A 25,317-nucleotide genomic window follows, 5' to 3' on the forward strand; every position below is an offset into this window, starting at 1 on the left:
AACACACATGGTGTTCAAATGAGCCCACCTTATCAAGCCATCTAGGTTAGTCTGTATTACACCGATCTATTCCCATTCGTTATTTACCACTCCACCAATGTGTGTCATCTGCAAACTTTACCAACTTCTTTATATATCCTCCCACATTGATTGATTAGCATTGGCCAATGCCAGATCTCTGCTGGACTCACTAGAAACACCTCCAATTGGTAGAAGATACCTCATTTAAATTTTTCATATCAGTTAACCCATTTTATGTTGATTTTTGTAGTGCTTTTAAAAAAAGTCTTTTCCAAGTTTTTCCCGTTAGTTGATGCCAGCTAGCCTAATATATAGTTAATATATTCTGGACAAAATTTGCCTATTCAAATTAGAAGACATGCTGTTGCAGATTAACATGACACATAACATTAACAACTTCAACAGGCAGATGGTTTAGTATTTTTCACAGATTCTAGAATATTAAGATACTAGTGAGTTAAAAATTGTAGCTTGGATCTAGACACGGTATTGTGATGCCTCTTCTCTGTAAGGTGTTTTTTGGGGGATGGGGAAAGTCAGGGGTACCACTGTTACTGGATATAGCAAAAGGCTTAGAGCAACTTTCCTTTTTACAGGTATAGTAACACTAATATCATTCATCATATCGTCTGACGAAGTGGGTATTCACCCACGAAAGCTTATGCTCCAATACATCTGTTAGTCTTTAAGGTGCCACAAGACTCTGTTGCTTTTTACAGATCCAGATTAACATGGCTACTCCTCTGATACTTGATTCATAAGGGTTGTTTCCTACTATTTCTACAAAAATCACTCTTCCTGTGCAAGCATATTATAGGTCCTGAACCATCTGCACAAGAGAAATTGGAGCAACGCATGTTCTTGGAATGAACCTCAGTACTGAGCCACTCATATGCACCTATTGTACTCTTACTGGATATTTCTCTCCGTACTGTCTACTTTCTGAAAATTTTCACCAATTTTCCCTACAGGTAGTGTTGCCTGTCAGTAGCAAACATCTTTTTCCACAGAAAAAGTTCTAATTTAGCTGTATATTGTAGAGTTGATATTCCCTAACATATAGATGGGTACTGGCAAACTTATGTAATTGGCTGGAGTATTTAAGGCAAGTAAGCCATACTCTGCTATATGCTTCACACTTTTCTGTCTACTCAGAAAGCAACCTCAATATTTTTCCTTATTATATATGGCATGTAATATCTCCTGAGATCACGATTGGTGGTGTGTATAGGAATCAGGTAAGTGGATCCCACTATTAAACTGCTAGACAAAAGTAAACTAAAAAGAGTGCAATATTTATACTGGATATCAAGTTGTGCAATAGATTTGTGATACAGGTACTGAACTATTCATTTCACAAATGCTCAACATAATGAAAAGGAATCAAGTTATGAACAGTGATGGATATTATTGACCCTTAATCTATGCACTTATTCTACTAACATTACATTATCCAGGAATAAAAACTGATCAATTAAATGAAGCCACTATTTGTACTTGCATTTTTCATTATAGCTAGTGAACACACTATACTGCTCTCACATGTTTATATTGTGGTAGCACCCAAAATGTGCTAGATGCTTTCCAAGCAGAGGAGACAGCCCCTAGCCTGTAAAACAAAATCCATAAGTTCATCTAAGAATTAGGTATTATAAGCAAGTCAGCTTCTTGAAGAATGCATTTCTGAATCACCAGTTCAAAGTAATGCCAACTGTAAAATAAGCCAGTATTTGTGTTTTGAATGGTTCCCAAACCAAGTGAAATATTGTGGTGTCCTAAATTACAGTAAGGTTAAAAAGGTACCTCACCCTTAACTCAGTTTATACACATTTAAATCAGCTAGCTGATGGTCAAACATGACCATTATTTGTACAGGGTTTTTTTTAGAACTAAAGATGAATGGCTTTTTATTTTTACTATTGTATAAAAGTAAGGAAATTCACTTACCAGTATTTTGGAAGTATAAGCACAATTAACAGAAATTCCTGTTACAAGATGAGCCAGAGTTTTCTCAGGAATAGCATCTGGTTCTGGAATTTTTTTATAATGTTTTTCACTGACAAAAGCCTGCACCACTGTCATTCTGTTCATGGTCAATGTTCCAGTTTTATCTGAGCAAATGGCTGTTGCATTGCCCATTGTTTCACAAGCATCCAGGTGTCTCACCAAATTATTATCTTTCATCATTTTCTATTAAGAAAAAAAAAAGCAAATATGAACATCTAGCTGCCACCACCACCACCAGTGCTTCAACTTTCAAAACTTCTGACTTTTTAACTATTGATCTTCAGAAAGCGCTAATACCTACCTGCAGAAGGGCAGGCCTCTTTAAAAGGTGTCTCAGGTTGGCAACCCAAATACTGACACATACAAACTCAGAAAATTCACACCCAAATATACCATGCTACAATAAACTGCATTTTAAACATGTCTATTAGAGCCAGAGTCCATATTCTGCTGCATTTGTATGTCAAACTCAGGTGAGTAAGTAGTAACATTCCAGCGAATTACTCAAGGTGAGATCAGCTGTATCGCTACACTAAAAGAATCTGGGATCTGAGCAGACCACTTCTAATAAAAAGACATTTTGTTTAGCATCTACTCCTGACTGATCAACCGGAGATGAATATTCAACTGTTTCCAAAGATGAATGTCTCTGCTGTAGAAGACCGTTGCATTACAACTGCTTTTTTTTTTTTTTTTTTTTAAAAGAGTGTGGAGGGGAACAGACATATAGGGAGGTTGAGCCCTTTCTCGATTAGCATACAACTTAAATACTTCAGCTTGCATTAAAGGGTGCTCTCCATTCATTGACTGGAAAGCAAGACAGAACTACTTTGTTAACTTTTTTTTTTTTTTTTTTAGCTTAAAGGCCAACTATTCAGTCATCTTAGAATTTTAACAAAAAATAGTCAGAACATCACACAAATTTTATTTAAAATGTTTCAAGTAAATCAGTGAAGTTTGACTATTCAAGAACAGAAATCTGTGATAATGGACTGAACAGCCAAGAGAAACAGACCAGATGGTGCAGAAAAGTAGTGCATGAGTTTCGCCTATAGACATTCGTTCAAACTCCTAGTTTCAATCATTCTAGCTCCCAAAAGGCAGTTAAATGGGCTATAGGTCTTGAATACCAATGCTGCTGCAAGTTGCAATAAAGGTACATTAGCAGAGCTGTATGAAAAAGCAGCACACAGTCACTGTTTGCACTATGCCAATCTCAAAGCACTGTTCAGCCTTTCATTATCACTACTGTATTGGAAGAAAATAAAGAAATCTAAGAATCTGAAGTTTACCAAGGTAGCAGATACCTTATACTAGATAGTAGGCTCTAGATATTCTGCAATATTGACTCAAAAGTAGGGGAAAACAATGAACTGGCATGTACCCAAGCAGACTATGAAGGATTATTGCATCATTTTCAGCTTAAATTTACTAATTAGTAATTGCTTATTGGACAAGTGTGTTAGTGGCAGAAAGGGAAGCTTATATAGCTCAGTGCGCAATCCTAACACACACCTTTATTTTAAGTTAATACAAGAGGTTGTGGTATGAATATGACAAGCATACTGGAGTGCTAAAACTATACACACATGCACATATGACAGAAGTTCTTCTATTCCAAGTCCATGCACCAGAACCACTATGCTTCACTTCATGTCAAGTAGACTATTTCTAAGTTTACATTATTCTGCCCCAAGGAACCCCTGACTTATATTAATGCACAGAGGATTAGATACCAACTCGCCACAATGCTTTTTCGTTGTACTGTACTACAGACGAGAATGAGTGAAGTAAGATTCCCTCAGTCTCCAATGAAGACAGTTTAACAGTGTAGAGTTTCCTGTTTTGCATGATTTAGAACTGTTTTATGTGCCCACCTTTAAGCATGATTTCTACACATACCTTTACAGAGTAAGCCAGTGAAATAGTGACTGCAAGTGGAAGACCTTCTGGTACCGCCACCACCAGGACTGTAACTCCAATAATGAAGAACTTCACAAAGTATTGAATATAAATTGGTGTGCATTCAGCAAGCCAAGGTCGCTTCTGAACCCAGAAGGTATCAATTACAAAATACAAGATAAGGATAATGACTGTGATTGCAGACATCAACAAACCTTTTGTTAAAAAGAAAAGGATAAGCAGTTATTTTTAAAAAGAGATACATCTTATCTACAATACAAATAACATCTAAAATAAGATTTAAAAGAAAAACAAAAAAACCACACCCTACCCTCATTTTCAGATTAAATACAAAAATCTGAATGTTATTTAAAATGGGAAAAATAATAAAAATCTTAAGCATAAAATTGTAACAGGTAAGTCAGAAGATTTTGATGGTTCTCAAAGCAGTTCTAAACTTAGCTCCCAAACTCACAAATACAATTTTTTATTGGCTATATAAACTCTTACACTCTATATTAAGATGCAAGTAATGGAAGAGTCATCACAAAGGTGCAGGGCAAAGCACGTTTGTGACAGACTTATGCGTGAGGGAAGAGTTCTCAGGAGAAAGAATAGCACTGAAGATAGCAGGTTGATCAAGAAGGATGAAAATGTAGAAGACGCATTGATATTTCACAACAGGATACTGGTGTGGGCAATTTCAGTGGAGTGAATGGAAGCTAGACTGTAGGGGATCATAATGCTAGTTAGTGAAAATACATTCAAGACAGAACTAGACAACATATTGATTAAGCATAAAGGCAAATGAAAGGAGAGAGATAGGGAAGTAGATGGAGAGAGAGTTGGGGTCAGAGGGAGAGTTTACACTAGTGGGACAATACCATGCATGCATATAGAAAAAAAAAGTTGCCAGAGGAATGACTGGGGAAGAGGAGAAATGGGATTAATTTTAGGGACAGATAGAGGAGCAGACAGAATTGAGAGAAACAAGGAGAACACTTCAGAGTGAGAGCAGGAGAGTGCAAGCAGAAAGAAGAGGCATGAAAGGATCTCTTTAAAGAAGCTGAAGATAAATAAAATCCCTCTTCTTATGTTAACAAGGGAGTGAAAGGCACAGAAGAAAGTTGTAGTGAGCTGCTCAAATGTGAAGTAAAACATTGCTTAGAAAGAAAAACTTGCATTGAATGCCTGGAGGAAGTGGAATTACATATGAAACACTTCAGTATAATTACTGAATGCAACTGAATGTGAACTCTTTGCACATCAACTTCTAAAAATCTGTTCCCTCCTCTCTTCCAATAAGATAAGCATAACTACGTACATCAAGAAACGACTCCTGTGTTAAACGCCCTACTGCAATAATTTTCATGGTTTTGGTACAATTTTAGGACAATGCAACTATGAGTAGGTCATTTTAGTTTAATTACTTTAAAAATGGTGCACTTTCTAGTTCCTCTTCATAAACATAACAATTAGCCTTCTCATCCCATCAAATAAGCAATTGTTTGCCAAGCATTTATTTAGTCATGTGCTTCTAACAGAGCTGAAACTATGTAGTTTATTTTTATTATGGAGACACATTTGTCTTTAAGACCTTTTAAAATAAATCTCTTAATTATTAAAACTAAATATTTAAGATAAATATTGTATTTGTGTATATTTATACCTCCATCTGTAATTTTCACTCTATGCATCTGAAGAAGTGGGCTTTTTACCCATGAAAGCTTATGCCCAAATAAGTCTTTAAGATGCCACTGGATTCCTAGTTGTTTTGTGGATACAGACTAACACGACTACCCCTCTGATATTTAAGATAAAGTAATAAGGGGAATGAGTGGAAAGAATAGTTGTGTTAGTTTACAATATTAAGAAAATAAAGAGCATATGTAAAAACCTAATTTGTTGGTACACCATCCTTTGGAAGTATCAGATGAAGATGGACATGCAACATGACACTCTATGGATACACCGGCACATGCCACCAACCCAACAAAATAAACCCTAGGAATAACAAGCTGCTCCTGCCTGCCAAAAAGGGTCTGTTCTAAAATTTTAGCTTAGATGATACCAATAGTGATCTTGGAGCTAGTTACTCTCATGCTGATATAACTTGGTTACTGAGCTAGTGCTCATCAGCTGTATGTCAGGGCATCAATCATTAGCGTCTAGGAAAGCTCCAAGGTCATTACTAATCAATTTAAGAAAAAAAATAAGCTTCAGTAATGACATTTCACATCTACTTCCCCATTTATTTTGGAAGGGCAGAGTCAAGAATTCAAAATGTCAACTTTAGTAGTAACTTAACTTTACTTGTATCCTATAGCCTCTGTGCACCACCACCACCACCACAAAAAAACAAACAAACAAACAAACCCTACACACACAACATGCTTGATTAGAGTGGGAACAGATTCTCAAACCTGAATATACACCAATACACAAAAGAAATATTCAGAAAAGAAACAAAAGTAATCGATAAAGATGCCCTTGATATACTTTGTGGGAAGAGGAATCAGAGAAGAATGCCTCAATAGTGGGCCCTCTAATAGGACTTTTTCTTCGATCTTCAACAGTGTACGTCAATATTACAAATCCACATTCCCTCTGCTCAGACAAAGGACAACAGTTCCTACAATCACATTTCTATGTAGTACACTGCCTAGTCAAACATACAGTTTTCCAGGAAAGACATTTGTTGGCATATAATATGCCAAAGTGAGAAGTAGTGTGAAAGGTAGAAATATTTCACAAAATACATCACACACAATCATCTTGGAAACCAATGTTCTAAAGCTGTACTTTCTAGTGTTATATTCATCAAGAGAAACTACCAATACATTCATTCGATTATACACACAGAGAAAAGCACATACAGGTCTGTTGTAACTTTTCACTTTACAATTAGTGTATATGTGCTTTAACTTGACTTTGCCATATTTTTTTAATTAAATAAGCCATTGTGACACTAGAAAAGGATCTTTTCCAAAACAAAACAAAAAAAACCTTACCTATGAGTAGGTTATTTCAGAGCAGGGCCACCAGAATATTTCAGAACAATGACACCAAATTTGTTCAGTGTCAAAAACCACAAAAATATGAATAAAAAAAACCAAAAAACATACCTGCTTTGCCAATCTGAACTGCTAGCTTTGTAAGTTTGCCTTGTAGAACTGATTTTTCTTTCTTTGGCATGTTTGCTCTCTTCTTGTCTTTCTCATCGCCATCTCCACCATCTTCACTCTTCAAGGGCTGCATTTCCATGGCTGCACCATCTTGAGCTTTGGCTAAATTTAGAAATGTAGAGAACATATGAATGAATAATTGCATATGAATGAATAATTACAAAGTCCAGTCAGACACTGGAATCAGTGTGAGATGCATGTGCTCAGCAATCCCAACTCCCATTAAAATCAGCTTTAGTAGTGTCCTTGAAGCCAGTCATTCCCAGCTGATCAATAATGTCACCAGTGATCCCTGATCACGTCAAAACTGGCTTCAGGGTCACCACCAGAAATGAATGCTATGTGACCTAGAGGGGCTCAAGTCACTTCTATTTAGGTGTTTAGCCAAGGTTTTTTGAAATTTAACATTGGACACTGTTTGAAAATTTGGGGTGAAGTTAGGAAATGTGGGTCTTAACGTTTGCTACTTTTGATTTTAATCATAAGGGACATTTCATATTTGCATTTTTGGGTTAGGTTCTGACAACATTTACCTAGATCTATAATATTTAAACAAACCACTGTATATAGGTGAGGCTGATCAAGATACACAAGCTATTTTCTATAATAGGCACCTATACAAAAAGAAATGTTATTAAATACTTACCTTTGTTGCGGTTCTCAACAGCTCCATCTTGTTTTTTACCTGTCAGGAACAAAAATAAGGAACTGTAATTTTCAAGCTCCATCTCTCTCTAACATACAAGCATTAAAAAAATAAGTTGCTCAAGTCTTATTTCTGTAACCTCACATCAATTAACTTCCATTTAAATGTAGGAAATTTGACTGGATACCTAGGAGGAAAAGTAACTTCTTGTGTAATTTTTGTTTTATAATGGAGCCATCAAGCTATGGGTTAATCATCTAAGTATAAATATCAACTTTGTTAGATCTGCATCTCTCAGCAAAACAGGTAGCTTAGACGTTCCTGTTTTGAAGTTCAGTCTGTTTACTCCTAGGGAAATTCTGTGCCGAAAAATTAAAAATTCAGCACAAAAAAATTTCTGCTCACAGTATTTCAAAATTATGCAATTTTTTTGTCAAAATAACACTACATATTCAAACCAGTTTCAATTATTTGATAATTTATTTCAAAATACTTGTCAGTAAGTACATCTAACAATACAGACAGAAAAATTCCCCCAGATATCCGCACCCCTTCTCCCCTCAGATCCCAGCTTCAAGGTCCGCCTTTGCCCAGATATACCCCCTACCACCACCCAGAGCCCAGCTGTGCCCTCCCACCCCACCCCAGACATCCGCTCCTCTACCCCTCAGAGCCCAGGGATCCAGAGGGAGAAACAGTCTGATGCTGGGTCCCAGGCTTGTGTGGAGTTTCCTGTGCGCCACCATCTCCTTCCCCCAGAACGTGCAGGGAACTACACCTACCAGGAACCCTCTAGCTCCCTCCCGCCTTCTCCCAGTAGTGTCTATGTCCGAGGTGGGCTCTGTCAGGTCCAGCAGGCCACTAGTGGCGGCCAGCAGCACTGCAACCCATTTCTGTGCGGAAAAGGAAATTCTGCACACACAATATTAATTTCTGCAAAATTCTGCATTGTGCAGTGGCACAGAATTCCCCCAGGAGTACCTGTTGGACTGTTACAGCACCAGAACTAGGCTTTTTACACTACAGATGCCTCACCAGCACTGCTATACTGGTGTAGGTATGCCAGCATATCCACCTAATGAAGATGCAGCATAAACTGACAGGAATTCTCCTAGCATAGCTAAACACCTTCCATGAATGCTATTAATTATGCTGACAGAAAAATACTCTGTTGAAAAAGCTGAGGGGGTTGCAAGCATAGCTATGTCAGCTAGGCAATGCGATTTTTACCCCCCCGCCCCCAAAGCTAACATATCTATGCTACAAAGCTTTGGAGCATAGCTGAAACCTGAGCAGGGAGGTAACTGCCAAAACTGAAACCACAAATTTAGTAATGTTTTAGCAATACTGCAGATGAGATGTGTCTGGTCATTTGCCATATAAGAGAATATCATTAGTGGGTATCCACAAAGGTTTTTGACAATCTGCAACAAAATGGCCACCTGGGCAAATATGTAAAATCTGGATAGTTTCACATCGTGTTTTGTGTTAGAAAAACTACCTCAGCCCTCCTAGAAGTCAGCTGTGGTAGGGGCAAGATCAAGATCCTAAGATCAATTACTGCAACTGCTATCTTCTTCTTCGAGTGATTGCTCCTATGCATTCCAGTTAGGTGTGCGCGCCGCGCGTGCACGGCTCTTCGGAAGATTTTTACCCTAGCAACTCCGGCGGGCCGGCTGGGCGCCCCCTGGAGTGGCGCCGCTATAGCGCAGGATATATACCCCAGCCGGCCCATCCGCTCCTCAGTTCCTTCTTTCCGCCCGTGACGGCCGTTGGAACAGGGGAGCACAGCTCAGCTGACCTCCACTTCCCTAGCTACTCGTAGTTTTCTCTCGTTCTGTTTATAGTTGTAGTTAACTCTGTTTGTTTGTAGAATAGTATAGTGTATTTATTTTACAGGGGTTGGGGTTTATCTCCTTCCCCTCACCCGGGGCCGGGTCCGATGCCCGGTCCACAGGGTTTTCTAATGCTCGGCCGGCCACAAGCCGCTGCCGACAAGAGATCTTCTCCTAAGTGCCTCGAGGGATCTTACCTCACAGATAAGTGCCGCATTTGTGAGGCCCTTAATCCGTGAACAAAGGGGAGCGGGGCTTTCGTTTTAAACAGCTCCTGAGGGAGGCAGCTCTTGCTCCTCCGCTCTCGGCGCCGAGCACTAGTTAGTTTTCACGGCGCGCTCCGTCGGCACCGGACCGCCGGTGCCGCCAAGGCCTCCTGGCACCACCGTCGCTGACTCCGACGTACCCTCGGCATGGACCTCTCTCCTGGAGGATGAAGAGTTACTCCGGCCAGGCAAGAGCCGTCGAGTCCGGTGCTGGAAAGCTCCCCGGTACGCACCGTGGTCGAGCTCGCCCGGAAGCTGCGTCCGAGCCGCCTGCTCCGCAGCCGAGCGCTATGCTCCGTCGGATCGCCCGGCACCGAAAATATCCGCACCGTTAGCTCCGGCCAGGCAAGAGCTGTCGAGTCCGGTGCCGGAAAGCTCCCCGGTACGCACCGTGGTCGAGCTCGCTAGGAAGCTGCGTCCGAGCCGCCTGCTCCGCAGCCGAGCGCTATGTTCAGTGGGACCGCCCGGCACCGATGTCTGCCGCGGCACCGACAATGCCCGCACCATTAACTCCGGCCAGGCAAGAGCCGTCGAGTCCGGTGCTGGAACACTCCCCGGTACGGACCGTGGTCGAGCTCACTATGAAGCTGCATCCGGGGTGCCAGCTATGGTCGAGCTCACTATTCCCTCCACGCCGGAGACAGTGTCCACGGCGAGAGGGCTGATTGCAACGACAGCATCTACGCTGCCTCAACCCCCGGCACCGCCGGTGGGGGTTACATAGTCGATGGGCAAGCCTGCCTTGATCAGACCACCCTACCTCGGCACCGCACAGCGGCACCGTTCAGGGTCGCGGTTCCGCAGATGTTCTCGGTCCCGTCACCGATCTAGGTCTCGGTACCGTTCTCCATGTTGGTACCAGTAGTGCTCGCGGCACCGGTCAGCATCCCGTTCGCCGGTCCGGGACACTCAGCTCCGATCAAGCCTCAGGCACCGCCCTCGGTCGACTGCCCGGCACAGCTTCGGTGGCAGGTCCCGTTCTCGGTACCGGTCTGTCTACCGGTACCGATCCCCGGTGCCGCATCGAGCGACGTCAGTTACAGACGGAGACTCTACCAAGAGCTTTCAGCTCCTCCAGGGCCATCCAGCCACGCATCAGTGTCGTCCCGTGCGGACACTTCATATGCGTAGCACTCTGTTTTCCGATGTGCCCTCCAGAGTCTTCCAGGAGACCTATCAGTGGTCATTCTGGACGCCGTGGGTGTACTACCACGCCAGAGGCGTACCGGTGATCCCATCTCGCTCCGTTCCCTCCGAGCTCTGGGTGCCAGAGGTGACAATTAGTCGTCCCCGTCCGACCAGTACAGAGCAACCCCCGGTTCGGCACCGGGCTCCCAGATCCCACCGGATCAGGAGGTCGTCCAGGAGCTCGAGCCCACACAGGACCCGCTTGTCCCGGGCCTTTCTTCTTCCTCCTCCTACCCAGATGAGGCGGGGGCAGGAACATACCCCTCCGGCCCTCCTCTAATCGAAATGCGACCAGCCCCTAAATCCAAAGAGGCTGGGCGTGTGGTCTTACTGGGCCATAAGATGTACCCGGAGGGGGCCCTGCAACTTCGTGTAGCGAACCAGCAAGCCCTGCTTATCCGCTACTGTGGGTGGCGGTGGACAAATTTACAGAGTCGGTTCTTCGGCACTCCCGTCAAGAGTTCGATGCCCTCCTGCAGCAAAGGACGGAGCTGGAGAGAGCTTCCCTCCAGGCCTCGTTGGACGCAGCTGACTCCGCTGCCATGACTCTGGCCTCGGGTGTTGCCACGCGGGGCGTTTCAGGACTCCAGTTATCGAGCCTTCCCTCGCAGCTGCGGCACGCTATACAGATCTTGCCCTTCAGTGGCACAGGCCTGTTCTCTGACAACACTGGCCCTAGGCTGCAGAACCTAAAGGGCAGCAGGGTCACTTTGCTCTCTCTCTCGGCATGCACACGCCGGTAATTCAGCGCCGACGCTTCCGTCCCCAACCTCCGCTCTTACCCTGCGCCTTGACAAGGTCAGGAGATGGCCAGCGGGCGTGGCTTACACGGTCGTGGCCATCAATCCGCACCCCAAAGGAGCCAGAATTAGGGTCCTTCTGACCACCAATGGGGCAAAAGCCTACCCATCCTCGCCCCTCCTAAGGACCCCTCTCACGAGCGATTCCTCTGGCAAGAGGTGCGGACGCTCCTCCTCATCGGAGCTATACAGGAGGTACCTAAGGGCGAAACCTATTCCCCTAAGCGAAGGGAGGTCTCAGACCTATCCTAGGCCTGCAGGAACTCAACAAGTCACGATGCAGATGAGTTCCGCATGGTACCCAGGGCAACCGTCATCCCATCCTGGGATCCCGGAGACTGGTACGCCGCCCTCGATATGAAGGGCGCGTGTTTTTCACATTGCCATTTCTCTTCCACACAGAAGGTACCCTCGGTTTGGGGCCTACCATCGTTATTCCCAGTATACGGCCCTCCCGGTTGGCCTCTATACAGCCCAGGGGTATTCAAGGTGCATGGCTGTAATCGCCGCCTTTCTTCGCCACCGTCTGATACACGTTCTCCGTGTCTAGACGAGTGGCTCATTCGAAGAACCCCTGGGCCCAAAGTACCAGTCATGCGGGCATCGACACGAACCTTTTCCTGTGTCTAGGCCTGATGATCAATAGTAAAATCCACTCTGATTCCCATATAGGGAAGGGAATTCATTGGGGCCGTCCTGGACTCCAGACTCGCCAGAGCCTGCTTTCCTCAGCCTTGGTTTCAGGCGAGGTAACAATTGTACAAGGTCTACGGACCTTCCCGCCAACTTGGGCTCGCCCTTGCCTCGGTTTCCGGAGTCACATGGCTGTCTACACGTTTGCAACTAAACATACCAGGCTTTGCCTCTGTTCACTTCAATCGTGGCTCACCTGGGGGTGCCACCCGGGCAGAGATGGCATACTCGTGGTCGTCTCGTTTCCCCCGAGCAGCCTAGGCTCCCTCGACCGGGAGTCGGCGTCCTCCCCGGTGTATCCGGGGATGCGGTTTCATTCACCCCTCTGGGTCCCTCATGACAGACAGCCCATCTCTCAGCTGGGTGCGCACCTGGTGTAGTTTCGCACTCACGGCCTTCGGTCAGCGCAAGAGCTGGCCTTACACATCAATGTCCGAAAGCTGAGAGCAGTCTGCCTTGTGTACCAGGCGATTCAGCTGGCGGATCATCTCAGCAGATCCTTCCTGTCTCACAAGTGGTGGTTTCCTCCCGTCTTTATCTATTCCGTTTTCCAGAAGTGGGTCTTCCCCCGCATAGCCCTCCTCGCTTTCGCGAGAACGGAAAGAGGGAGAGAAATTCTCCTCGTTCCAAGGCCTCTCCCCAGGCTCGGTCTTGGAGGATTTTCCTGAGGCCATGGATCAGCCATCTGCCGTACGCTGTCCACTGTCCCTGCTGGTTCACAAGGTCCTGCTCAAACTCCGCAGGGACAGAGCGCCCCTGATCGGGTTCGCTCCAGTGTAACCTGGGCAGCACTGGCACACCATGTTGCTACACCTGTCGGTAGCATCCCTCTTGGCACAGACCCCATGACGCGGAATCACGACAACCTTCACCACCCGGTCTTGTAATCCCTGCACCTCACAGCAGGACTCCTGCGTGGCTAAACCGATCCGAGTTACGTTGTTCGGTCTTGGTTCTATGGGATTCTCCGGGGTGGTAGAAAATTCATCCATTCGGTTAAAGTATCTGCCGAGTGGAAGCGTTTCTCATGCTGCTCCGAAACGCGCAATGTTTCTCCCGCCGAGATCCCGCTCCATTCCATCTGGTTCCTCAGGGCTTGGAGCGTTTATACACCCCCCCAAGTGGGGCCCCGCCATAAACCTGGCTCTTCAATCTGGTTCTACCCAGTTTTATGACTGCCCTATTCGAGCCAATGTCAACATGCTCATTGATATAACTGTCCTGCAAGGCAGTTTCCTGTAGTCTTTCCTGCGGCCACACGAGTCTCCGAGCTTCAGACTCTCACAATAGGCCCAAGGTATACTGTGTTCCTCAAGGGCAGTTATTACCACGTCCGACCTGCCTCCCCAAGGAGGTGTCGGCCTTTTATATCCACCAGGATATCTTCCTTCCGGTCTTCTTTCCGAAGCCACTCTCTGTGCAAGGAGAGCAACGGTTGCCCTCCTTCGACATCTGCAGGGCGTCCGCTTCTCAGCTGCCTTCCTGGCTCGCATTCCCTTTCGGGGGATGTGTTGTACACCTACCTGGTCCTCGGTCCACACCTTTGCCTCATTGGTCCGGGAGTCCAGAGCTGTTGCAGCCTCTGGCTTAGCGGTTGCGTTCTGCAACATCTAACTCCGACCCCACCGCCTACGTAAGGCTTGGGAATCACCTAACTGGAATGCATAGGAGCAATCACTCGAAGAAGAAAAGACGGTTACTCACCGTAGTAACTGTTGTTCTTCGAGATGTGTTGCTCCTATCCATTCCAGACCCGCCCTCCTTCCCCACTGTCGGAGTAGCCGGCAAGAAGGAACTGAGGAACGGACGGGCCGGCTGGGGTATATATCCTGTGCTATAGCGGCGCCACTCCAGGGGGCGCCCAGCCGGCCCGCCGGAGTTGCTAGGGTAAAAATCTTCCAAAGAGCCGTGCACGCGCGGCGCGCACACCTAACTGGAATGGATAGGAGCAACACATCTCGAAGAACAGTTACTACGGTGAGTAACCGTCTTTTTTTCTATGAGACCACCACTGCTGCTCCCACCTCTCTTTCTATTGCCCTTTCCTCAAAGCGCCAGCATCTCCTGCACCAGCTGCTTGCTTCCTTTCCCCCTTACTTCCCCCCTCCATTGTGAAGGCTACGCAGCTCCAGCTCTCCAAAAAGTGGCTCCCCTCTCTTAAATGAGCAGCAGGTCAGGGGCTGCTTTGCTCTTCACTCATCCACTCATACTGAGAGAGGAGGGGGAAGGAGCTATCAGGGAACACAAGTGCACATTTTCTTACCATTTGCCCAGAAGGACCAAAATTTGGACACTCCTAGTTTAAGGCAACTCATTTACAGAGCTGAATACAAGGCTGAACTACACTACTATAGCTTCTACATACAAAAAATGTTTTAATCAGGACAATGGAAACAAAGCAACTAAATAGGATTTTTAATTGAAAACTGATATGCAATGACACCAAAGCGAGTTTGAATAGGCTTCCAATACTACCTTTGACAGAAGAATAAGTTGTTTTCTGCAGAGAAACCCCCCCCACTGTTACTTCAGTAGTCAAGTCTCTAGTTTAATTCAATAAGCCACACAGCAGTAGTTTCTACTATAAGCCTAAATGTAACTGGGTAGGAGAAAGACTCACCACAGCAATCAACATGTGCCAGACAAAGGCTGGCATCCAGTCCATGCTGCTTAGTAAATATGTATTCTAGGTCATTGCCTTGACTATTCTCTTTGCCCTCGAGGGAACCATGACTTTAGTTAAGTGGATCTTTATTTCCACAACCAATGCTGGCTTGATAAATGGTTATTGTCTGAAACTGGAAAGGTATCCAGGTTGACACTTAAGCTACAAAATAAAAAAACAGTCATGATTTTTGAATCCTCAGATCTAGGCTGAGGATTTCTCTGCAATTTTGCATTGTGAATTAATTCAGAAAGTGCTGTTTCCAGATTTATGAGAAATAGAGATGTTCCTAGTTTTTGAAAGAGCACTCAGATTATATGTAGGGACAAGTCAATATTGAACAAAAGAGTGTTACTTGCCAAAAGGGCTGTCTTGTTCTTTGTCTGCTTTGGCTAATGTGAATTATATCAGAAAGTCTGTTAAAAACATAGCATTGAAGGAGGAAGGGAACAGATGCATTAACTCCATGCCAAGGGGTCAATGCTTGTTTGGTTTTTCTTAAATTTAAAGAATTAGCCTGCTTTACCTGAAGCCTTTGTTGATTTCTAATAGGAGTAAGAAAAGACAGGGTTAAGAGGAGAAAAGATACTCTCTGTGCTGAGCTACCATAAAAAGGTTCCAAAGGAACTGTAATTGCCAAACATATCTTCTGCTACTGTTTTGCTTTAGTAACCCGGACCACCTTTTTTAAGTTCTGGGGAAGTTTCTAGGATAAGATATGGAGTTGTGTACCTCAAAAAGGAACATGGAATTATTTAAGATAGGAAAAATATAATTAGCCTTTGGCAGAGATCCTAAATCAGAATATCATCCCAATAAGAATTTATATAGATTATTGTGGAAGGAATATTTTGCTTCAAGTCCTTCCCAACTACCTGGGAAGACATTTTTAGTGAGTGATGTAATGATTAAGGCCCTCTTCTAGGAGTCCTCATGTTTATTTCTGGTACTACTTAGTTCCAATAGCCAGTTGTCAGACCTGAAGTTATGGAAAAAGTCATACAGAGTATAAGGAGTAAGACAACTTTTTCCAAAGAGCTGTTCTCCATTGATTTGTCTTCTTGAGAAGACAGTAGATGCCATGTTGAAAGATTTTTGGCTGCAAGACATTACATGGGAACAGGTGCTCTGCACAGGCCACTGCAGTCTGACTGACCTTGCCAAACAGTACTGATAGGATAGGAGAATATAAACTTTAAAGAACTCTAATATTACATTTTTCAGCCATTTAAAATTTAAATGCTTACTTTTCTTGTCCTTTTTCTCCTTCTCTTTCTCTTCATCATCTCCTCCAGCTCCAAGTAAGGTAAATATAATTCCAGTTTGAGAGTTCACACCTACAGCAGTAACTACCATTCTTCCAGAGCCTTCCATCACATGGGTACCTGAAACAGAGTACATCTTAATACTTTTCCCAGTAAGTGTAAAAGTAGCCAGCTGGCAAAGCAATACAATCAAATGTTATTGTAATTTTTTGGTGGTGGTGGTATTTTTTAATAGAAGAGTCACTAAATACTTGATTAAATTATATACAATCCCTTGATTTGTGTTTAAAATTGTAGAAAAGTTTAAAGAGTTTAGACAGATTGTTCTTAAGAGACTAATTGGATGCTAGGGCAATCTAAAAATGCATAAGGCATTTTCCTGCACTTTCTTCTGCTATTCTAACTTGTTTTAACAGAAACTCTCCCGTTCACAGGCCAGGCTTTCATTCTGCTTAATCCTGCAATTAATTTAAAGATAGTCACATTCTTATGTAAGCTACTTGCCAACAAAATTAGTTAAAAAGCTAGCATTAATATTACAACTGCACAATCAGAGCCAAGGCAAGCTCTTAAGGAGTAAACACTGTCTTGACAGCAAAATAACCTATTTTAAAATAAATTATATTCTTAGACAAAAGTAGTAAGAGTACGTATCAGCAGTTTAGGACAAAATACCCTACAGGGATATCACTTATCTCAAAACCAGGCATTATGAAACTAAGCAATTTAGAGTTGGGGCTAAATTTAAAAAATCCAAATATGTTAAGGTGTAGGAATATAGTTAGGTATCCAAAACAACTCTGCACAATAGAAAAAATTAAGAGTTTAATCTGTCTTTAAAAATCAATTTACCTTACTCTGAAACTATGAACATTTATAAGTTAGTCATTTCCATACCGTAACATGTTTGAATTTTTTTTCTATAGTTAAAACTAAATTTATTAGTTGGATTTATATTGTTTTGGGATACCGTAATTACCACATCCTAGTATTTATTTCCCACTCAATTACTCAGACATTCTCACAAACTTAACCCAGGAATTTGCACCCAGGAATTTCAGAGTGCTTTACAAACAGCTAACTGTTCCACTAGTCCTGAGAGGTAAGCAAGATTTGAGTTTGTAAATATGGGAAACTAAAGCAAACGTTAAGTGATTTGGCCAGAGCACACTGCAAACTGGCAGAACTGTGAATCTAAGAATTGTCGTCTTCTTCCTTCATTCCAAGTACTAGAAAAAAAATCTCGCAGCTAGCTACACTGTAGGGACTAAAAAAATAACAAAGAAAATTATCAAACCTCAGACATTTCTGCTGTTAAGTGGTGAGATACAATTTTCTCTTCTTTACAAGCCACCTTTAAAAAGCTGAACATACTTATGTAGAATATAGAGCTAAAAGGTTCTCCCCTGCCAAAACTTTGTGCCTATGCTTGTGTTTTGCATTAGAAATTTCATATTGTCTGCCCTGAGATTATGGTGAGTAGAATACTCAAGAAATGACAAAAGGCACAAGAAACAAAGCTGAAGGCACAGGTTTTGTTTTAAACATTTAGCTTTCTTGGTTAACGTTGTGAATGGATAACATCAATAAAGCATGGGCTCATGAACACACTGTGAGCCATCCAACAAATCCTCCAACAAAACCAAGACCAGACCAGACTTGATATTGCCGGTATTTCAAAGATAAACCTCAAAAAACTTTCTAATAAGCTTTCACGTCTAGTTTACATATCATAAATGATAACAAGACAGCCCATTTTAGAAGAGTCTTTTGCAAGTCACTTTGCAGGTGAAAATAGCTAATATATACAGATTTATTAGGCATTGCCTCTGATGGCAGAGTCCCGATAGCACAAGCCCTCAGCAGGGTCATTATGTCCAGTAGGAAGGAAAACCAGAATTCTACAAATTCAAGTTTCAGGATCAATTATAACCTAGTATCAACTGCTGCATTCTATAAGTTAAATATTAATATTCACGCACCTGACAGCAGCATAGGATCTTTATCCAAAGTCTTTTTAACCTGATCTGATTCTCCAGTCAATGAGCTTTCATCAATTTTAAGGTCATTTCCTTGAATAAGTACACCATCAGCTGGCAGAAGATCACCTAAAATACAGAGCATTAAAAACTGCAAACTTGAAACACTATTAATAAAGTCAAATAATTGAGTTAAATATATATTCACCATATTTTACTTGCGCAATATCCCCAACAATTATGTCGGCTACTGGTATCTGGATGACTTGTCCACCCCTGATGACAGTGAACTTCTGTTCTTGTTCAATGCGGCTCTGCAGCCCCCTAAATTGTTTCTCTTTACTCCAGTCATTGAAAGCGGTTACCAATACCACACAAACGACAGATAAAAGGATTGCAGCTCCTTCAATCCAACCCGTTTCACCTTCCTCCTCTTCTTCACCAACAGTCACTGCTCCACATGCTGTAAGAAATAAAGACTTTTTTTTAAAAGTTCAAAAACAAACTCCTTTGTAATCCATATTAACTTTCACAAGGAATAAATTCACACTGACTTTAGAAAGGCTTAAATTAAAGCTGGTCAATGTCTCATTCAGAGATTACAAGAGAGAGTAGGAACAATTAGGATCTGAGGAGAGAAGCAATGTAGTTCAGAAACTCAGGAAGGCAAAGAAGGATTTCAGTGGGAATTATAGGTGCTCAGTTTAAAAATATCAGACCATTTATTTAGATATCAGAGTTAGGTGCTTAAGTTTGAAAATTTTAAGGGTCTTTATCACTGCAAAGATAACAGCTATCCAGCTCCAGCAAATCTTTTTTGTTCACTTTTACCCGGCAGCTGCTCAGTGACAAGATTTTGGTCAGTTGCCCTACTACTATTCAGAACTCTGCCAGTAGTGAAACAGAAGAACGCCTGTTTCACTCTTCTGGCTGCTTGGAGAAAACTCTGAGCAGCTGGGGGAAGATCCAGAGGAACGGAGACCTTTCCTCCCCTCTCTAACAGGATGTGAAGTGGAGTAGCAGAAGAGCGAATATTTAACCTCCCTTTTCAGTCTCCCTCTGATCCTCCCAAAACAACAGTTAGGAAGAGGTTCTAGGCAGGAAAGGAAGAAAAACTCTTCTCTGTTCCAGCAGCTAAAACGATGTGGAGCTTTAAGTGTGCCAGATAGTTAGTAGCTAGAAGCTTATTCAAAAGATGAGCCCTTGAGAGGGTTCTACCACCACCACTATGTTGGCAGAAAACCCTAGTACTCTCCCCATCTCAACAGCTATGTGTTGCACAGAAACTGATCTCTCCCAATGTTTCTCTTGACCTGGCTGGTAAATCTTCATCACTGTCTTGTTTTATCTACCTTTGACTACAAGCATTACCTGGTATGCTTTTTCCAGTCCTGAACAGAATAAGATGAGATATTGAAATTAAAAAAAATTGTCATGTTTTCAATCTAGAATTAATTTCTAGTTATCTTCTGAACCACCTCAAGTCTTCCAGAGCAGACAATGCTTTTAACTTCTGTTTACATGAAGAAATGTTCCCCCCACCTCAAATGTCACAGTAGAGGCAAAGGCTGCAACAGTGGATTTTCCTTCAAATTTTGAACCATAAAAACAAAAGCCATGCTTTGGCAAAAATTTCAGTTTGAAAATTTCAAGAAACCCTGGCAAGGACTTCAACGACAGTGCTTCTAAACAAGCTGTAAAAGGTAGTTGTGAAACTTATTTTGGATTTATGATTGGAACAGTTACTAAACTCTGCCATCCAAATTGATAGCAGCAGCTGTCAATCTGGATGATCTACAGCAGGGATCGGCAACCTATGGCACGCGTGCCAAAGACGGCGCACAAGCCGATTTTTAAATGGCACACTGGGGCCTGCTGGGACTCCAGTGTGCCATTAAAAAGCCTGCCGGTGTGGCAAGCCGCAGGGTGTGCACTCCTGGACTGGAGCGTCCTGCCAAGTGCAGCAAGCTGCCTGCCTGTCCCCCGCCTTCCCCTGGAGCCCTGCTGCCGCGCACGCAGCGCTCTGGGGGCTGCGGCTGCACACTCCCGCAGGGCAGCGTTTGGCTCCATGGGGAGGGAAAGACACTCCCCGCTCATCCGGAGTCCTGCCACCGCGCACAGGGAAATTTTTTATTCATAGAGTGAAAAAATAAAAAAACAGTTAGGTGTGAAAATATGAGATCTTCTAGTTCTAAAATCTTGAAGGATGTGACCAGAAATAATCAGTTCTGTTCACTAACAGTTAACACTTTAGTTTTAAATGTAAAATATGTTTTGTTAACTTTGATCATTTTTTCTTATGTAGTCATTCATCACATTTGTTATATCTAATACATTAAAAAATTTTTTTTGCATTTAATTTGCATTTCCATCAGAGCTCAACACAAATCAAATTAAAAAACCCTAGTAAATAAGATTCACCATTTATAATAAATTTAAAAATTAAGAATCCAAGTAAAATTCAGATGTAAATTAAGCCACATGATTGCTTAAATAAATGTGTACAGATATCCTAAATTTAGTGTAAAGGCTATAATTAATAGCAAATCAACATGTTTTAATGCTTACAACTAATGAGAATCAACCTTTCAGAAAAACTAAAAAGTACAAATGGAAAATAATTTAAAACAATTTAAATCAGTGCATCCTGCTTGATGATTTAAATCATGATTAAATTTGATTTTATTTAAAGAAATCCACCTGCTATGAAGTCATCCTTGAGCTATACTACAAACAATTCTGTTTAGCTGATATTTATGCTAGTTTCTGAAACAGCGAAGGTTACTCAAATTCAGTCAGATCATCTGCTTGTCTCCCTTAGGTCTGAAGGGTTTTAGAAGATTCTTTGACAGGTATGGAAATAGCTGGCTCAATTGAGAAAATGGCTTGGTGACTCAGACCTGTGATCACATTAGTCACAAGAACTAGAACGTCTACACTGAACTTGAGAAGAAGGACTTGTAGCAAGAACTCTGCTATCTATGCAGCCTGGATAGGGTTTCACTTTGTCTTGATGGCTGGGTCAGCTTCTACAACCTCATGAAAGATGTCTGGGAACGGGGTGAAAGAGCACCAGACTGGAAACAGTTGTATGTCCATTTTTATTTAGTCAAACACTTCTTTGCATTCTAGCTTCAACTTGTCAAAGCAAAGCAGACACCATTATGTTTGCCCCCCACCCCCAAAAAAAAAACCCAAACAAAAACCCTCACTGAAAGCCTGCTCCAAAGAAGGTGCTCACGTTTTTAAACTGATAGTTCTGAGTGACTGTACAGACAGAATCTTTTCATTTCTGAATTGGAGGATCAAAGACAGTGTTAACTATCATTTATAAATGAGAAACAGAAGACTGCTAGACATGCCAGCTCCCAGTGGAAAAAACCTGGTCAACACTATCTGGAAACAATTCTGTTTATTCAGAATCTTCAAGAAAGAAAAGCTAAATATTCATTTGCATTTTATTGCATGAAAACAAACTGTGTGGGCTGTTTACTTTTGACGAGTCCAGCAGTTCCTGCTGCTTAAACCGCATCTGAAGTATTAAAGCTTGTGTACGATATCACTTCACAGTCAAATGTGACTATGAACACAGAATATTATTGGAATTGCTATTTTAAATGCAACCAATGCACCTGTTTTTTATGCTAGTGTTATCCCAGTAGAGAAGTGAAATGGAAAGCAAGCAAAATTACTTTGAATAAGAATGTTCTTGGCCTCCATTGGCTGATTAAAATTGATCTTATGTAAAATTTAGAATTGAAGTTTCACAACACTGCAATTTACATATATTAAATATTTCTAGCTTCAAGGTTTACTTACCTGCTTCGTTCCCTCCTGGAGGCTGGTAAAAAGAAAGGCCCAATGATATTATGGCTGCAATTTCTAATATAATTAGGGTAACATCCTGTAGTGCTTCCCATACTAACTGAAGAAATGTTTTTGGCTTTTTAGGAGGTATAAAGTTCTTCCCAAACACTGCTTCTCTTCTCTCTATATCGGCTGGATTTCCACTTAGACCTAAAGGTTTAAAAAAAAAAGTCAATTTCAGCATTTGTTTTTTTATAATCATATGCATCTCCCATTCATGAAACTCTGTATAAGCCAGAAGCGTCACACTCTATAACCACAGCTAACTTAAAAGGTAGGAATATAGCATGATACTATATATTAAATCCTTCCAAGAACATAAGAACATAAGAAAGGCCGTACCGGGTCAGACCAAAGGTCCATCTAGCCCAGTATCTGTCTACCGACAGTGGCCAATGCCAGGTGCCCCAGAGGGAGTGAACCTAACAGGCAATGATCAAGTGATCTCTCTCCTGCCATCCATCTCCATCCTCTGACGAACAGAGGCTAGGGACACCATTCTTACCCATCCTGGCTAATAGCCATTTATGGACTTAGCCACCATGAATTTATCCAGTCCCCTTTTAAACATTGTTATAGTCCTAGCCTTCACAACCTCCTCAGGTAAGGAGTTCCACAAGTTGACTGTGCGCTGTGTGAAGAAGAACTTCCTTTTATTTGTTTTAAACCTGCTGTCTATTAATTTCATTTGGTGACCCCTAGTTCTTGTATTATGGGAATAAGTAAATAACTTTTCCTTATCCACTTTCTCAACATCACTCATGATTTTATATACCTCTATCATATCCCCTCTTAGTCTCCTCTTTTCCAAGCTGAAGAGTCCTAGCCTCTTTAATCTTTCCTCGTATGGGACCCTCTCTAAACCCCTAATCATTTTAGTTGCCCTTTTCTGAACCTTTTCTAGTGCTAGAATATCTTTTTTGAGGTGAGGAGACCACATCTGTACACAGTATTCGAGATGTGGGCGTACCATGGATTTATATAAGGGCAATAATATATTCTCAGTCTTATTCTCTATCCCCTTTTTAATGATTCCTAACATCCTGTTTGCTTTTTTGACCGCCTCTGCACACTGCGTGGACATCTTCAGAGAACTATCCACGATGACGCCAAGATCTTTTTCCTGACTCGTTGTAGCTAAATTAGCCCCCATCATGTTGTATGTTTAGTTGGGGTTATTTTTTCCAATGTGCATTACTTTACATTTATCCACATTAAATTTCATTTGCCATTTTGTTGCCCAATCACTTAGTTTTGTGAGATCTTTTTGAAGTTCTTCACAATCTGCTTTGGTCTTAACTATCTTGAGTAGTTTAGTATCATCTGCAAACTTTGCCACCTCACTGTTTACCCCTTTCTCCAGATCATTGATGAATAAATTGAATAGGATTGGTCCGAGGACTGACCCTTGGGGAACACCACTAGTTCCCCTCTCCATTCTGAGAATTTACCATTAATTCCTACCCTTTGTTCCCTGTCCTTTAACCAGTTCTCAATCCATGAAAGGACCTTCCCTTTTATCCCATGACAGCTTAATTTACGTAAGAGCCTTTGGTGAGGGACCTTGTCAAAGGCTTTCTGGAAATCTAAGTACACTATGTCCACCGGATCCCCCTTGTCCACATGTTTGTTGACCCCTTCAAAGAACTCTAATAGATTAGTAAGACACGATTTCCCTTTACAGAAACCATGTTGACTATTGCTCAAGAGTTTATGTTTTTCTATGTGTCTGACAATTTTATCCTTTACTATTGTTTCAACTAATTTGCCCGGTACCGACGTTAGACTTGCCGGTCTGTAATTCCAAGGATGATTCTTACATAATACAAAGTGTTATCTTTAAATTATTGGGGTTAAAAAGCAGGAAACTGAATCACAAATCCACCCAGTTTAGGCTTAATCTATTTCTGCCTTTTTTATACCATTTCAGAGAGAATTATTGTCTCTTACGTATCTGAGCATATATGTATGCCAGACAATAGACAAGTCTGAATCGATAGGGGGCTCAAGCTACCATATTGCGGGGCACCAAGAAGTTCTCTTATATCTCATAGCTACTAAGGCCAGAAAAGGCCATTATGATCTAGTCTGACCTCCTGTATAACAGGCCATAGAACTATTCTAGGAATTATTTGGGGGGGGAGATCTTTTAGAAAAAGATCCAATCTTGATTTTAAAATGATCAGTGATGGAGAATCCACTACAACCCTTGGTAATTTGAACCAATGGTTAATTACTCTCACCTATTGAAAATTTATACCTTATTTCCAGCCTGAATTTCTCTAACTTCAGCTTACAGCCATTGGATTGTGTTTTACCTTTCTCTGCTAGATTGAAGATTCCGTTATTAAATATTTGTTCCCATAGTTTTACACTGTAATCAAGTCACCCCTTAACCTTCTCTTTGATAAGCTAAATAGATGGTGCTCCTTGAGTCTGTCACTATAAGGTAGGTTTTCTAGTCCTTTAAAATCATTCTCATGGCTCTTCTTTGAACCATCTCTAATTTATCAACATTCTTCTTGAATTGCGGGCACTAGAACTGGACACAGTATTCCAGCAGTGGTCACACCAGTGCCAAATACAAAAGGTAAAGTAAAATAAGCCCTCTACCCCTACTTGAGATTTCCCTGTTTGTGCATCTCAGGATCACATTAGCTCTTTTGGCCACTTCAATCATACAGGGAGCTCATGATGGTGTCGCCTCCTCCGATCCCTTGGTCTGGTCCCCTCATTCCTGTCCTTCAGTTTGTGGTTCAATATTTCTCCAGTATGAGCCATGTTCACTTGGATTATTTTACATTTTCACATTCCATATTACTGAATGTTTCTCCAATCAGCTTTTTAGCACATCACACTTTATGTAACCAGTACACTACACATGCGCAAGCTTCAATTTACATAAACTTCTGCATTTTTTTAGGTCATGTTGTGTTATCCTGTTTCTGGGTCATCCCACTAAAATGCTTCTTGTCATTTCAAGTTTGTGTTTTGACCT

General features: G+C 42.1%; 1 protein-coding gene across 2 annotated transcripts in view; it reads right to left on the minus strand.

Moving 5' to 3' along the window:
• The window catches only part of ATP2B1 (ATPase plasma membrane Ca2+ transporting 1), a 61,170-nt gene that overhangs the window by 27,332 nt on the left and 8,521 nt on the right, over nucleotides 1-25,317 (minus strand). For both annotated transcript variants that reach the window (XM_044980413.1, XM_044980417.1), the window contains exons 2-9: nucleotides 22,272-22,469; nucleotides 18,661-18,915; nucleotides 18,456-18,581; nucleotides 16,456-16,593; nucleotides 7,762-7,800; nucleotides 7,056-7,217; nucleotides 3,931-4,145; nucleotides 1,969-2,211 (exon numbers count right to left, since the gene is read on the minus strand). In XM_044980413.1, the coding sequence (XP_044836348.1) occupies nucleotides 1,969-2,211; nucleotides 3,931-4,145; nucleotides 7,056-7,217; nucleotides 7,762-7,800; nucleotides 16,456-16,593; nucleotides 18,456-18,581; nucleotides 18,661-18,915; nucleotides 22,272-22,469 (1,376 nt within the window). The remainder of the gene's footprint in view (nucleotides 1-1,968; nucleotides 2,212-3,930; nucleotides 4,146-7,055; nucleotides 7,218-7,761; nucleotides 7,801-16,455; nucleotides 16,594-18,455; nucleotides 18,582-18,660; nucleotides 18,916-22,271; nucleotides 22,470-25,317) is intronic.

The sequence above is a fragment of the Mauremys mutica genome, chromosome 1 (assembly GCF_020497125.1).
Source record: "Mauremys mutica isolate MM-2020 ecotype Southern chromosome 1, ASM2049712v1, whole genome shotgun sequence".
Lineage (NCBI taxonomy): Eukaryota > Metazoa > Chordata > Testudines > Geoemydidae > Mauremys > Mauremys mutica.